The sequence below is a fragment of the Bombina bombina genome, chromosome 4, assembly GCF_027579735.1.
Source record: "Bombina bombina isolate aBomBom1 chromosome 4, aBomBom1.pri, whole genome shotgun sequence".
NCBI lineage: Eukaryota > Metazoa > Chordata > Amphibia > Anura > Bombinatoridae > Bombina > Bombina bombina.
This window is the reverse complement of record NC_069502.1, coordinates 636,147,782-636,164,985: the sequence shown is the minus strand read 5'-3', so window position 1 is coordinate 636,164,985 and position 17,204 is coordinate 636,147,782. Positions and strand designations below refer to the sequence as shown.

Genomic DNA, 17,204 nt, shown 5'->3' with positions numbered 1-17,204 from the left:
CTTATAATGAAAAAAACTGAAATTATAAGCAGAAGAATCAAACTGAAACAGCTGCCTGAAGAACTTTTCTACCAAAAACTGCTTCTGAAGAAGAAAAAACATAAAAATGGTAGAATTTAGTAAAAGTGTGCAAAGAAGACCAAGTTGCTGCTTTGCAAATCTGATCAACAGAAGCTTCATTCTTAAAAGCCCAGGAAGTAGAAACTTGCCTAGTAGAATGAGCTGTAATCCTCTGAGGCGGGGATTTACCCGACTCCACATAAGCATGATGAATCAAAAGTTTTAACCAAGAAGCCAAAGAAATAGCAGAAGCTTTCTGACCTTTCTTAGGACCAGAAAAGATAACAAATAGACTAGAAGTCTTTCTGAAATCTTTAGTAGCTTCAACATAATATTTCAAAGCTCTTACCACATCCAAAGAATGCAAAGATTTTTCCAAAGAATTCTTAGGATTAGGACACAACGAAGGGACAACAATTTCTCTACTAATGTTGTTGGAATTCACAACCTTAGGTAAAAATTTAAATGAAGTCCGCAAAACTGCCTTATCCTGATGAAAAATCAGAAAAAGAGACTCACAAGAAAGAGCAGATAATTCAGAAACTCTTCTAGCAGAAGAGATAGCCAAAAGAAACAATACTTTCCAAGAAAGTAACTTAATATCCAGAGAATGCATAGACTCAAACGGAGGAGCCTGTAAAGCTCTCAAAACCAAATTAAGACTCCAAGGAGGAGAGATTGACTTAATGACAGGCTTGATACGAACCAAAGCCTGTACAAAACAACGAATGTCAGGAAGATTAGCAATTTTTCTGTGAAACAGAACAGAAAGCGCAGAGATTTGTCCTTTCAAGGAACTTGCAGACAAACTCTTATCCAAACCATCCTGAAGAAACTGTAAAATTCTAGGAATTCTAAAAGAATGCCAAGAGAACTTATGAGAGGAACACCATGAAATGTAAGTCTTCCGAACTCGGTAATAAATCTTTCTAGACACAGATTTACAAGCCTGCAACATAGTATTGATCACTGAGTCAGAGAAACCTCTATGACTAAGCACTAAGCGTTCAATCTCCATACCTTCAAATTTAATGATTTGAGATCCTGATGGAAAGGATGGAAAGCCGTTCCTTTAGGGGAAGGGTCAGGCTTCTGTTCCTTATTCTGACGAAAGGAACAAAAACGGTTAGCAGCCCTAAATTTACCCTTAGATTTTTTATCCTGAGGCAAAAAAGCTCCCTTCCCCCCAGTGACAGTTGAAATTATAGAATCCAACTGAGAACCAAATAATTTATTACCTTGGAAAGAAAGAGATAGCAACGTTGACTTAAAAGTCATATCTGCATTCCAAGATTTAAGCCATAAAGCTCTTCTAGCTAAAATAGCTAAAGACATATACCTGACATCAATTCTAATGATATCAAAAATGGCATCACAAATGAAATTTATTAGCATGTTGAAGAAGCTTAACAATGCTATACACATTATGATCTGGTACTTGTTGCGCTAAAGCCTCCAACCAAAAGGTTGAAGCTGCAGCAACATCAGCCAAAGAAATAGCAGGCCTAAGAAGATTACCTGAACATAAATAAGCCTTCCTTAGAAAGGATTCAAGCTTCCTATCTAAAGGATCTTTAAAAGAAGTACTATCTGCCATAGGAATAGTAGTACGTTTAGCAAGAGTAGAGAGAGCCCCATCAACTTTGGGGATTTTTTCCCAAAACTCCAATCTATCAGCCGGCAAAGGGTACAGTCTCTTAAACCTTAAAGAAGGAGTAAATGAAGTACCCAAACTATTCCATTCTCTAGAAATTACATCTGACATAGCATCAGGAACTGGAAAAACCTCTGGAATAACTACATGAGGTTTAAAAACCGAATTTAAACGTTTACTGGTTTTAATATCAAGAGGACTAGACTCCTCCATATCTAATGCAATCAACACCTCTTTAAGTAAAGAACGAATAAACTCCATCTTAAATAAATATGAAGATTTGTCAGTGTCAATATCTGAGGCAGAATCTTCTGAACCAGATAGATCCTCATCAGAGATAGATAAATCAGAATGTTGGCGGTCATTTAAAAATTCATCTAATTTATGAGAAGTTTTAAAAGACCTTTTACGTTTATTAGAAGGTGGTATAACAGACAGGGCCTTCTGAATAGAATTAGAAACAAATTCTCTTACATTAACAGGAATTTCCTGAACATTAGATGTTGAAGGAACAGCAACAGGTAATGGACTACTACTAATGGAAATATTGTCTGCTTTTGAAAGTTTATCATGACAACTAACACAAACTACAGCCGGAGGAACAGTTACCACAAGTTTACAACAAATGCACTTAGCTTTGGTAGAACCGACATCAGGCAGCAGCTTTCCAGAAGTAGATTCTGATACAGGGTCAGATTGGGACATCTTGCAATATGTAATAGAAAAAACAACATATAAAGCAAAATTATCAAATTCCTTAAATGACAGTTTCAGGAATGGGAAAAAATGCAAACCGAATAAGCCTCTGGAAACCAGAAACAAAAAGAAACAAAGACTTAAATAATGTAAAAATGTATGACGCCCACAATTGACACATTTTTTGGCGCCAAAAACGTCTGCAACAAACACGAGCGTCATAGATGACGCAACTACGTGAAAACTCTCGGCGTCAACTACGACGCTGGAAATGACGTCATTAACGTCAACAAACGTAATTTTCACGCCAAAAATGACGCAATAAATTCTAGCATTTTTTGCACCCGTGAGCCTAACAGCCCGCAATTTAAAGAAAAAGTCAATTGAAAAATTTTCAGGTAAGGAAAATAATTATTCATATGCATTTCCCAAAAATGAAACTGACAGTCTGTAAGAAGAAAATATACTGATTAACCTGAATCATGGCAAATATAAGTATAAAACATATATTTTGAACTTTACATATAAAGTGCCAAACCATAGCTGAGAGTGTAATAAATAAAATAAGACATAGTTACCAAAAGACACTCATCTACATATAGTAGATAGCCAAACCAGTACTGAAATGAGAATCAGCAGAGGTAATGGTATATAAGAGTATATTGTCGATCTGAAAAGGAAGGTAGGAGAAGAATCTCTACGACCGATAACAGAGAACCTATGAAATAGATCCCCGATAGGATGACCATAGCATTCAATAGGTAATACTCCCTTCACATCCCTCTGTCATTCACTGCACTCTGAAAAGAAAACCGGGCTTCAGCATGCTGCGAAGCGCATATCAACGTAGAGATCTAGCACAAACTTACTTCACCACCTCCATAGGAGGCAAAGTTTGTAAAACTGAATTATCGGTGTGGTGGGGGGTGTATTTATAGGCATTTTGAGGTTTGGGAAACTTTGCCCCTGCTGGTAGGAATATATATCCCATAAGTCACTAGCTCATGGACTCTTGCCAATTACATGAAAGAAAGATAGAGTCTGGAGATGCAGGGGAAGTTTTTCTGCGAATCCATCCAGACTACTGCTAACAGTTTGTAAGCAATCAGTGTTGACGAGTTTCACTGCCTGCTTTCTCTCACTCAAGTCCATGTCAGAAATCTGTCCTGAGGGGACAGATTTCGGCCCTGTCGGTTTTATTGCACAAGAGACTGGCTGAGCTTCCAGAAGTGCAGACTTTTGTTAAGGCTCTGATTAGGATCAGGAAAAAGGAAAGTCTATCGCTACTCCTCCTCAGGAAAACACAGGGACTACTTGTAAAAGTAATTCACAAAATCTTTATTCGTTGTAGCAACAAGTAAAACCAAAGGATGTGAGATGCAACTCACAAATTCTGGCACAGGATTCCAGTGGTGCAAAAGACGGCAAACATGTTTCGTGTGGGGCCTCCACACTTGTTCACTGCTGTTAATTGCAAACACTGGATACACCTCTTAAAGGCAATTAATTACTTTAAATTATAGACACATGTAAAGTTAACCCTACCTGTTTAACTACAAAGTTAATTACACAATTTAGAAGCATGCAAGAGGCAGGTATACTAGCTCCCATTAAAAACATTCACAGAAAGATCTTATCTATACTTCCTGAATGGGAGAAACTGATTAGTTTTCTGAAATAAATAAGCATTGTAAAAGGGGCATGGAAAAGACAGAGCATATCGCATAGAGACATCAGATAAATAAATTGACATCAGTTTCCATATTTATGCCAAGGGGGTGTCTGGTGTTGAGTGTGAATATCCACTGGGCCTCCTTATAGCTCAGTTTATATTCCCTATCACCACCCCTGGCATGTTTTGGAATGTAGTCTATAGCTTGAAATGACACAAGGGATGAGTCAGCTGTATGCATACTCTTGAAGTGCTTTGCTACTGGTGTGAAGACATCAGGGTTGTCAATGTCCCTGATGTGTTCAAGGGCTCTATCCCTGAACATCCTCTGTGTTTTTCCAACATATTGGGTCTGGCACCCCCTGCAGGTCAAAAGGTAAACTACAAAAGTAGATTTGCAGTTCAATTTGTGCCTGATCCGATATGATGTGGTGGAAACAGAGGACTGAAAATTGTCACCCTCTACCACATAGTTGCAAGTCTTGCATATTTTTGATTTACATTTGAAAAAAAACCATTCTCTGAGGTAACCAGGTACACATCTTGTATGTTGGCAATTGTGAAGGGGCTACTATGTTGCCAATATTGATGGCTTTCCTGGCTATGAATTTGCAGCCGCTATTAGCCACCTTTTCCAAAGAAGGATCAGTGGCAAGAATAGGTAGCCATTCTCTGATGAGGTTGCAAATTTTATTGAATTCTAAGCTATATGGGGTGCTAAAAATTAATTTACCCCTGCAACCTTCTTTAATAGATAAAGCCTTGTCATGTCTTTTGTATTCCAATAGCTGCTTACGTGGTATTAAGCTGACTTGTTCTCTTGTGGACTTTAGTAAATTGTTAGGATAGCCACGCTCTAAGAGCCTTTCCTCCAAAATATCAATTTGTTCATTGTGTGTAGTGTCATTGGAACAGACATGTTTAGGATGGCAGGATTTGTAATTTAAAATGGTATTGCCACTAGTAGGTTTGCGATACAGGTTAGTATCTACAGTTTGTGTGGATGTCTGTACAGTGAGTTCAATGTCCAAAAATCTAATCTGAAGCTGGTGTTGTTCAAAAGTAAATTTAAGATTTGCGTCATTGGTATTGATATATTTGATAACATTTTCCACACTGTTACCATCTCCATTCCACACCAGCAGCAGGTCATCGATATAGCATCCAAAATATTTAATGTTGTTCTTGAAGGGGTTGCCACCCCCATAGACGTGTAACAGCTCCCACCATCCTATGTAGAGATTGGCATAAGAGGGGGCAAACTTTGCCCCCATAGCCGTTCCACGCCTCTGGAGGTAGCAACATCCCTCAAACAGAAAAAAATTGTGTGTTAATAAAAATTCAATGGCCAAAATAAGAAACTGTTTGACCTCCACTGAATAATTGGAATAATTATCCAGAATAAAGGATATCGCTTCTAACCCCTGCTGGTGTGGAATGGAGGTATAAAGAGAAATAACATCAATAGTCACAAATCTGTATGTATCTTCCCATGTAATGTCCTGTACTGTTCTTAGAACCTGAGTGGCATCCTAATATAGCTCATAAGGCTCACCACTATAGGCTGAAGGAAAGAGTCAACCAATTCAGAAAGGGGCTCCAAAAGTGAATCGACCACTGAAATGATGGGGCGACCAGGGGGATTATGAGCATCCTTATGGAGCTTTGGAAGAAAATAAATGTTATCACACCATTGTGTAAGCCTAAAGTGAGTATATCCTCCACTAGGGGCATGTAGGCAGTGCTGGGATTAAAGGTGAGTCGTTTGTAAACATCCGTATCATTTAGTTAGCGATATGATTCACTAATACAGTACTCCCTATCCATCACCACCACGTTGCCCCCCTTATCTCATTCCTTGATAACCAGGGCAGGATTTTTGCCTAAGGCTGTAAGGGATTTACATTGTGCTAGTGTGAGGTTGTGTCTAAAACAATCCTTCCTTCTGGCTTTATTGGAATGAATCTCCTCAGATAAGGTAACAAGCTTTTTTTCAACTGTGCGCTGGAATACTTCTATATTTTTACTCCTGCTGTGTACAGGGTAAAAATCGCTCTTTTTCATGCCAGAAACAGAAGGTGGCCTAGAAACAACCTCAGACTGCATAGAATCTTCATTCAAAATTGTTATGTCCAAAACAAGACACTGTTCGTCAAACTTAAGCAAGTCCTTATTAGTTTGTTGATCATTGCAAGCACCAACATCCACAGCCTGTTCGGTGTCATCATTATTCCCAGAGAAGTGTTTTTTAAGTGTGAGCTTTCGCACGAATAGATTAACATTGTGTATGGTACCGAAAAGGCTGAAGTGGGATGTAGGTGAAAAGCCAAGACCTAAACTCAGAACCTCTATATCAGTGTGTGTTAGATAGACCTTAGAAAGGTTTACAACATTTTTTAGAGGTATTTTCTGGTCTGTGTTCTCGTTTGGTATCTGCCTTGTGTGTTTGTACTTGTTGCCTCCCCTCCTGCCCCTTCGTGTTTTTTTCTTTTTTGTTTTGTCCCCTGGCGCAATTCGTTTTTTGACTCACTAGTATAATTGTTTGGATTATCTAGCACTGAAGTAGTGCTAGGCAAAACAACATCTTCGCCAGAATCTGGATCAGAGGTCTCTACATCATAGTCTGTTTCTGCAAAATGTACTTTTTTGCTTTGTTTGGCAACATCTTTGCTTTGGTTTACTTTGTGAAACCTACGACCATGATGTCTGGGCCCCTGTCTAGAACTGTTCCACCTGTAAACTTTATCAAAATCATAATGTCTTTTGTCCCTAGATAGTTTTTGCTTTTTAAATTCCCACAATTCTTTGGTGAATTTAGCCATATTGGCTTCAAACCTGTTATCATAAGGTGCAAAATTAACATCAGTTTGAAAAAGAAGAAGATCTTGTTGTACTAATTTGATCTGTGCAACAAGATCCAATCTTTGTTGTTTTTTATATTCTACCAAGAGATCTATAAGGGCAAAGGAACAAACATTCAATATATGATTCCACTTATTAATAAACTCAGTGTCCGTTACAACAAAAGAAGGGAATTTTCAGATCCTCAATCCCCTGGGTATTCTTGCTTGCTTTCTGTAAAGTAAGAAAGTTTTTATGTCTAGGTCAAGTTTTATGTCCTTGCGTCTTAGCTCGTCTATCTGAAAAAAGAGGTCATCCAGGGTATTCGTATTATCATCAAAAATGTCCTCCACCTCTTCCTCATATGTGTGTAAGGTAGCTTCCAAGTCCCGTAACACAAAACTATTAGCAGCCTCAGACATGGTGAAAATTGTGTCAGGTGTTGCTACAACAATGATTCTTGTAATATCAGAGTCCAGAAATCAAACCGGCAAAACAGGCAATATAAATCTTCAGCACCGCACAATGTGACGCTCATTTAAGCCGTTATAGCTTGATAAGCCTTACGTGAGTGAGGGGAGCCACGGACCAACGAACCAAACACAGCAGACACATTAGATCCCTAGCGCTCACCTACTCCACGTCTTCCCCGGCAGCGTGTCTTCGGCACGTGCACACGTCATGCAATTACCTGCTCCAGAGCGAGGGTGCCGTTTAGACAGCGTCTCCGTCAAACGCCAATAAACATGCAGGAAAAAGGAAAGTCTATCGCTACTCCTACTCAGGAAAACACAGGGACTCCTTGTAAAAGTAATTCACAAAATCTTTATTCGTTGTAGCAACAAGTAAAACCAAAGGATGTGAGATGCAACTCACAAATTCAGGCACAGGATTCCAGTGGTGCAAAAGACGGCAAACATGTTTCGTGTGGGGCCTCCACACTTGTTCACTGCTGTTAATTGCAAACACTGGATACACCTCTTAAAGGCAATTAATTACTTTAAATTATAGACACATGTAAAGTTAACCCTACCTGTTTAACTACAAAGTTACTTACACAATTTAGAAGCATGCAAGAGGCAGGTATACTAGCTCCCATTAAAAACATTCACAGAAAGATCTTATCTATACTTCCTGAATGGGAGAAACTGATTAGTTTTCTGAAATAAATAAGCATTGTAAAAGGGGCATGGAAAAGACAGAGCATATCGCATAGAGACATCAGATAAATAAATTGACATCAGTTTCCATATTTATGCCAAGGGGGTGTCTGGTGTTAAGTGTGGAAAATTTCATCAAATATATCAATACCAATGACGCAAATCTTAAATTTACTTTTGAACAACACCAGCTTCAGATTAGATTTTTGGACACTGAACTCACTGTACAGACATCCACACAAACTGTGGCAATACCATTTTAAATTTCAAATCCTGTCATCCTAAACATGTCTTAAGGGCTATACCCAAAGGCCAATTTATTAGAACATGAAGGATCTGTTCCAATGACACTACATACAATGAACAAATTGATATTTTGGAGGAAAGGCTCTTAGAGCAGTGATTTTTAACCTTTTTTTTGCCGTGGCACACTTTTTTACATTAAAAAATCCTGTGGCACACCACCATCCCAAAATATTTAAAAAATCACACATTGTAGCCTAATACAGCATATATATATACACATACACACAAACGCACACATACTGTATGTATTGTGCTGTTATGCCATGCCTCCTACAAACTACCCCTGCACTGGGAGTAAAAAACAAGTTTAAAAAATATGTCACACTGTTGTCAGTCTGCCGTGGCACACCTGAGGATCTCTCACGGCACACTAGTTGAAAAACACTGTCTTAGAGCGTGGCTATCCTAACAATTTACTAAAGTCCACAAGAGAACAAGTCAGCTTAATACCACGTAAGCAGCTATTGGAATACAAAAGACATGACAGGGCTTTATCTATTAAAGAAGTTTGCAGGGGCAAATTATTTTTTAGCACCCCATATAGCTTAGAATTCAATAAAATGTGCAACCTCATCAGAGAATGGCTACCTATTCTTGCCACTGATCCTTCTTTGGAAAAGGTGGCTAATAGCGGCTGCAAATTCGTAGCCAGGAAAGCCATCAATATTTGCAACATAGTAGCCCTTTCACAATTGCCAACATACAAGATGTGTACCTGGTTACCTCAGAGAATGGGTTTTTTCAAATGTAAATCAAAAATATGCAAGACTTGCAACTATGTGGTAGAGGGTGACCATTTTCAGTCCTCTGTTTCCACCACATCATATCGGATCAGGCACAAATTGAACTGCAAATCTACTTTTGTAGTTTACCTTTTGACCTGCAGGGGGTGCCAGACCCAATATGTTGGAAAAACACAGAGGATGTTCAGGGATAGAGCCCTTGAACACATCAGGGACATTGACAAACCTGATGTCTTCACATCAGTAGCAAAGCACTTCAAGAGTATGCATACAGCTGACTCATCCCTTGTGTCATTTCAAGCTATAGACTACATTCCAAAACATGCCAGGGGTGGTGATAGGGAATATAAACTGAGCTATAAGGAGGCCCAGTGGATATTCACACTCAACACCAGGCACCCCCTTGGCATAAATATGGAAACTGATGTCAATTTATTTATCTGATGTCTCTATGCGATATGCTCTGTCTTTTCCATGCCCCTTTTACAATGCTTATTTATTTCAGAAAACTAATCAGTTTCTCCCATTCAGGAAGTATAGATAAGATCTTTCTGTGAATGTTTTTAATGGGAGCTAGTATACCTGCCTCTTGCATGCTTCTAAATTGTGTAAGTAACTTTGTAGTAAAACAGGTAGGGTTAACTTTACATGTGTCTATAATTTAAAGTAATTAATTGCCTTTAAGAGGTGTATCCAGTGTTTGCAATTAACAGCAGTGAACAAGTGTGGAGGCCCCACACGAAACATGTTTGCCGTCTTTTGCACCACTGGAATCCTGTGCCTGAATTTGTGAGTTGCATCTCACATCCTTTGGTTTTACTTGTTGCTACAGCGAATAAAGATTTTGTGAATTACTTTTACCAAGAGTCCCTGTGTTTTCCTGAGGAGGAGTAGCGATAGACTTTCCTTTTTCCTGCATGTTTATTGGCGTTTGACGGAGACGCTGTCTAAACGGCACCCTCGCTCTGGAGCAGGCAATTGCATGACTTGTGCACGCGCCGAAGACACGCTGCCGGGGAAGACGTGGAGTAGGTGAGCGCTAGGGATCTAATGTGTCTTCTGATTAGGATCAGACCTGTGTTTATCTGGGGCTCCTCCTTGGAGCCTCAATCTTGTACTTCGTGTTTTGCAACAGGTTTCGTTTGAGCCTCTGCATTCCGTTGACATTAAATTGTTATCTTGGAAGGTTCTCTTTTTATTGGCTATTGCCTCTGTGCGCATTTTCTGATATCTCTGCTTTGCAATGTGAGCTCTCTTATCTGATTTTTCATACAGAAAAGGCAGTTTTACGTACTAAATTAGGTTTTCATCCTAAGGTTGTGTCAGATCACAACATCAATCAGAAGATTATGGTTCCTTCCTTGTGTCCTAATCCTCCTTCATCGAAGGAACGCTTACTTCCTTTGGATGTGGTTCGCGCCTTGAAGTCCTATCTTCAGGCTACTAAGGAGTTTAGACAATCTTCATCTTTGTTTGTCGTCTATTCGGGGAAGCGTAAGGGGCAGAAGGCTACTTAGACTTCCCTATCTTTTTGGTTAAGGAGTTTCATCTGCCTAGCTTACGAGACAGCGGGACATCGTCCTCCTTAGAGGATAACAGCTCATTCCACTAGAGCAGTGGCTTCCTCTTGGGCCTTTAAGAATGAGGCCTCTATGGATCAGATTTGTAAGGCGGCTACCTGGTCCTCCTTACATAATTTTTCTAAATTTCACAAGTTTGATGTTTTTGCTTCGGCTGAAGCAGCTTTCGGAAAAAAACATTTTTCAGGCTGTGGTGCCCTCAAAATAGGGTCCGCCTCTTCCTTTTTGTTCCCTCCCTTTATTCATTCAGTGTTCTCTGGAGCTTGGGTATAGTTTTCCCAACAGTAAGGAATGAAGCCGTGGACTCTCCCTATCTTAGGATGGAAAACATAATTTATGCTTACCAGATAAATTCCTTCCCTTCCGTATAAGGAGAGTCCACAGCCCCTGCCCGTTTTTTCTTGTCTATGGGCGGTCCCCTATTATTTATTTTATTATTTTGGCACCATTTATACCCTAATGTTTCTACTACTTTTCCTTGTTCCCTAGGCAGAATGACTGGGGTAGTGAGGAAGTGGGAGGGATATTTAAGTATTTGCCTCCTCCTGGTGGCCAGGTGTTGTATTTCCCAAAAGTAAGAAATAAAGCTGTGGACTCTCCCTATCCAGAAGGAAAGGAATTTATCTGGTAAGCATAAATTATGTTTTTACTACAGTATTTCATTCTGTTATTAAGCATTTTCTAAAATTTGCTTGAAAGCCATGGGAAATATATTTTTATTCCATATATAGGTTTGGAGAAGACATAGATTATATAGCATTAAAAAATCAGATATGGTGCAGGATCGCTCACCCTCAGAAGTGGCATACTTACATCACCCCAAACTAATTTGTCTGGGATGATTGACAGGCCCTGCTCTTGAGGGAAAGCAGGGGGAAGGGCTGCACAAGTATTTACATGGGCAATGATAAATGCAAGGGTGTTGGATGCCACATTGCTAGTCTCAAATGCAGGTGGACAGTTTCCCTGGCTGGGAACATTGTCTTCCTGCAGTTTAATATGTTGCCACACTTATGTGTCTGCCAGATTCCTTAAATACCAATCTGTTTATAAGTAACTGCCTTCACCCGTCACATTATTTGATTGTATACACTTGTACAGTGTTCTCTACAGAAAATGTTGCCAGCTGGATTGCATTATAAAGTAGCCAGAAGGAAGCATTAATACGTTCTAATATTAGAATATTTTCTTATATCCAAAGCACAAATTTAGGGCATAATTTAACATCCATTTATTAATTGATGGTTTGTGCAAGAAACATTGAAACATGTTAATATTAGCTAATTTAGGCTTAATATTGGCTAAATAAAATCAGCTGGGTGGTGCACCCATTAAAAAGGTCCTGGGGAGAACACTGCTTGTGATAAGCCAAACACTTAGCAAATACACACACAAGACTAGATCACAATCCAGATGTAAATTTAGCGACAATCTTCATTAACGTCTGTGAATATTTTGGTTTTAAATACTAGTTTTACCATTTAAACTGCTATGTTGTTCTAAGCTGCATTTTTTTTAAAAAGATTTTATGACCTTTGAACTCTGTGTTTTTTTTGTACTAAAATTGACATCTTCTCCAATACATTTGAGAACCTGTTATACTATTATAGATACAAAAATGTTCTGTTGTCTGGTTTGCAGAATTTACTTGAAGCAAATAGGCATCTTATTAAAGTGCAGGATTTAGTGCTGCTTAATTGTCCCAATGAAGAAATAAGTGCATCTCTCAGGTAATATTATATTCCAGTCTTTTTTTTGTGTCAAATATTATGTACTTTAGGATAATAATGGGCCTGTAGATTAAGTGTCAGATATTTATTTTAGCAATCTATTATAAAGCTATGAGGGAATCAGTTTATTAATGTAACATGATTTTTTTCTAATCAATTTAGACTGTCTGTGTGTATAATTTCCCCCCAGTACGTCAGTGCTAGAGTTTAAGTTCCCAATCATTGAAAAGTCAAAAATTCATCTACTGCATCAAAAATATTGTAATAAATTATGTCATATTATTAAATTATTCTATTTAGTAACAAAGTTATTATAATAAAAAAATGTATTAATATAATAAAAGCTTTTAATTTCAGAATTTCTATGCATTTTAATGTTTGATTGTGAACTGGCATTAAAGGGACAGTCTAGTCAGAATTAAACTTTCATGATTCAGATAGGGCATGTTATTTTAAACAACTTTCCAATTTACTTTTATCATTAAATTTGTTCTCTTGGTATTCTTAGTTCAAAGCTAAAACCTAGGTAGGCTCATATGCTAATTTCTAAGCCCTTGAAGGCCGCCTCTTATCTTACTGCATTTTGACAGGTTTTTTTACAGCTAGAGGGCATTATTTCACGTGTTCCATATGGAAAACATTGTGCTTATGCCCGTGAAGTTGCCTAGGAGTCAGCACTGATTGGCTAAAATGCTAGTCTGTCAAATAAACTGTAATCACAAAGGTAAAAAGTATATTAATATAACAGTGTTGGTTATACAGAACTGGAGAATGGGTAATAAAGGAATTATCTATCGTTTTAAACAATAAAAATTCTGGAGTAGACTGTCCCTTTAACATATTTTTTTGCTACTTAATTTCCAAGGTATTTTATTGTAAAAAAATGTGTGAGTGTTAAATTTTTCTTTATTTTTTTTATGCAAAAGAAAAATTAAGTGAATAGTGAGTCAATCCGACTACATAAAGAGCTGAATAGCGCATACTTCCGCATTTGGATTCTAGTAAAAATTTAGGCTTTAAAAATTAAATAAAGATTGGTCAAGTAATACAAAATTAGCCCATGGTTGTAATTTTTGTAAAATATTTTTCATGAAATTTCTGTCATATTGTAATAAAATACCATTGTTTTTTTGTGCTAATTTCTTGTATATTTTGCTTGTTCTTCAATATGTGAAAATGTTTAAAATGACATTCAACCCCTTTTGCTTTTGTGTAAAAATTGTGCAGCCAAAAAGCTAATTCTGTAACTTGTAAATGCTGCAAATCAATAACTGGTTTACGCACAATTAGCAGCATTTTAAAAACCTGGGTTCCAGATTATGCTTTTAGCTTTTCTAGGGAGCGCCCTTTAAAGTGAATTTCAAGTTTGATTAATCACTGCCCGGTTTTTAAAAACCCTATTAAAAACAGGGGCACTTTCATTTATCAAACTTTACATTTCACTCGTTTTGTTAAAATACTTACCTTTTAATCTTGAAAGCCGCTCAAGCGATTTCCCCTCCTGCCACTCAACACCTCATACGATGAATGATGAATACGGCATCCTCCAATCAAGGCTTCCCCCCCAGGGGAATCATTGCCTGAGGCAATGCCGTGATTGGAGGAAGCTGGATTCGTCTTTTTTGACATATGAAGAGGCTTGCGACGGGCGAGGGAAGCGCTGGAGCGGCTTTTAAGATTAAAAGGTAAGTATTTTAACAAAACGAGTAAAATGTAAAGTTTGATGAATGAAAGTGCCCCTGTTTTTAATAGAGTTTTTAAAAAACGGGCACTGATTCATCAAACTTGACATTCACTTTAAGTAGGCCTGTCATTCTAAAAACAAGTTTACATTTATGGAATCAAATTTCCTATATTGAACTATAAATATTAATCATATAATCAATAATCGTACACTCAGATCACCTTTGACCTATTATATTTTGGTAGTCATATATTATCTCAAATTTCTGTAGTAAAAATAGTATATGAGTAGTAAAGCTTTACATAAAATAATGAAGGTATGATCTGTAGAATTGTTATTTATTCTACTATAGAAAATGACTAAAACTTTGATTAAAGATGAATTATTGCATATTAGTAATAAATAAAGCCAACATGGACCAGTAAGACAATCCACTCTAAAGGCTTTGAAACTATAATAAGTTACTATATGTGGATCTTATTAACTGTCAGCAAATTGTTAGTATATTTTGTATGTGTGATTGTTAGACTATAACGTATTTTTTAAATTTCAAAAACATAAAAGGATGATTTCCTTGTTAATTCTGTGTCTGTTCTCTCCTTCCTACTCCAGGGTATATGAACAGATCAGTGACTTGAGCCTTTTCCTGTTTAATGACGCACTGGTTATCTCAAGTCGTCAAATCTCATACATACCATTCCAACGCACTCCAAATACGCTGTACCAGTTCATGGCATCCGTTTCAATTGCTCGCTTAATTCTGGAGGACATTCCTGACTCTAAATGTATGTTTTTGTTCACCACGATAAATAGGTTATGATTTAGTAAATGCAACATATTTAATAGGCATGGTTAGTTAATGGTTTTTCTTTTTTTTTTTTTTTTTCAAGACTTTATTGAGAGAGTAAAATGTAGATACATACATTTAGTTAAACAAGTCAATTATTTTTCTTTCTTTTTTTTTTTCCTTTTTGTATAATTGAACGTAAATGACATGATACCTTAGTGTGCAGATGAGTTATTAGAAGACGTACATGAATAAGGATCTGGGTTGTAAACCTCTGTCTAGGAGACAATTGAGATACAATAACGGCATTGTCCATTATCAGTCAGATTCCTTTTTCAAATGTGATATGTAGAGTTTGTCTAAAACATTATTTATATAGTATAATATATCATAATAACTGAACAAGCATAATAAACAAGCATGATGAACACGGTATGGGTACCGAGGGAACACAAATATAAGCTTAGGTTACAAATGTCAAATCACATGCGCTAGAATAGACTATAAAAAATTCTCTATAAACTAAAGAAATAATTACCTCTTCCTTATTCACAAACAATTGTACAGAATAAAAAGAGTTAAGGGTGCGTTTTTTAAAGGTGCTATAGTTCAAATGGGATATAGATCAAATATGAATTAAATATGGATTCAATATTTATTTAATTTTATTCAATATACAAAGTAATAAAATAATTGTGGTACAGGCAGTGAGAGGGGGGTGTCTGCATAAAGGAGTGAGATTTGTAGAGCTTCACATTGATGCTTTACCAGTGAGATGCTGATTGGTTTAGAACCAGCCAGTGGCAGAGGGTAGAAATAAAGAGAGGAGTGATGAGGCTAGGCTTGGATGTCTTGCCAACGTTGTGTATCTTTATGGACTAGAAAATATATCACTGTATCATTCTAATGTAAACAAACATACTCATTTTAATAACATAGTGAATATTGTTCACTTTGCCTAAGATGCCTCTTAATTTAATCAGCATCTTAAGCGTCACCCGTTTCTATGTCACTCTGTGCAGCTGATTAACTAAAACGTGGAGTTAAAAGTGTGTTTTAAATAATCATCTGCACAGAATACAACCTCGAGAAACTAAACACAATAGATTTAGCACATTTTACTTATCTGTCATGTATGTTAAAGAGCACTATAAACATATTTTTTTTGTGTGTAAAATAGTTAAAGAGCATGAAACTTAACCTTTTGCTGTTATTTACATACAGTGTACAATTTAAAAAAAAAAATCCACTTTTATTATCAAATTAACTTTGTTCTCTTGGTATCCTTTTGTTGAAAAGCAGGTATTTGGGATCAGAGGCATGCACATGTTTGGCACACTATATCATTTTTAAATTGTATGCTCTATCTGAATCATGAACAACATTTTTTAGATATGTTGTCTCCATCCTCCATGTGAAGCCTATATGCAATCATACTGCAGTGTTCTCACTTCAGTTTTCCTGTAAGTTCATATGTATTACTTTTTTAGTTCACTGTATTGTGCATTTTGAGACAGCTTCACAAGCGGTAAATCAGCGAGATTTGCAGCAGTAAAATGCTTAGAGAATATCATGAGAGATGTGAGGACATTAAAACTTGCCCCAAGGAACCTTCCTGCTCAGTCGACTTGCTGACATTTAAAGACTCCTTTTACATAGAAAAACACAAAGATCAGCTGCAGGCAAGGTTCTTAACTTGGGAATCTGTCCACACAGCTTTGCATCGAATGGGAAGCAGACCCTGTACATCGGCTCCCCAGATTTATCACCACTCACTCGCTTGAGTGTGTAATGCCACCTCTTGTCTCGTGTGACTGCCAATCACCCCAAACGAGCACGTTTGGGGTGACTTCAATCCACCACCTCAGAGTATTAGAAGCAGTGGTAGGATGACAGTTGCTTCTTACATTGTGGGAAGCTGGCTTGCATGTGCGAACCTGCCCCGCAAGAGCTCAAAAGCAGTTTACGCTGCTTAGTACATTGAGCACAATGTCTTGTAATTTGATACTACTTTGTACAATACAAAATTCTAAATAGAATGCAAAAGTTTAAAGGGACACTGAACCCAAATCTAAATGGAATGCAAAAGTTTAAAGGGACACTGAACCCAAATTTTTCTTTCGTGATTCAGATAGAGCATGCAATTTTAAGCAACTTTCTAATTTACTCATATTATCAAATTTTCTTCATTCTCTTGGTATCGTTATTTGAAATGCAAGAATGTAAGTTTAGATGCCGGACCATTTTTGGTGAACACACTGTGTTGTTCTTGCTGATTGGTGGATAAATTC

The 17,204-nt window shown here is 37.3% G+C and overlaps 1 protein-coding gene across 1 annotated transcript in view; it reads left to right on the top strand.

Annotated features, from left to right (window-relative positions):
- ECT2L (epithelial cell transforming 2 like) overlaps positions 1–17,204 on the top strand; it is a 140,311-nt gene that overhangs the window by 105,936 nt on the left and 17,171 nt on the right. The window contains exons 20-21 of the mRNA XM_053712129.1: positions 12,354–12,442; positions 14,739–14,911. Of these exons, the coding sequence (XP_053568104.1) occupies positions 12,354–12,442; positions 14,739–14,911 (262 nt within the window). The remainder of the gene's footprint in view (positions 1–12,353; positions 12,443–14,738; positions 14,912–17,204) is intronic.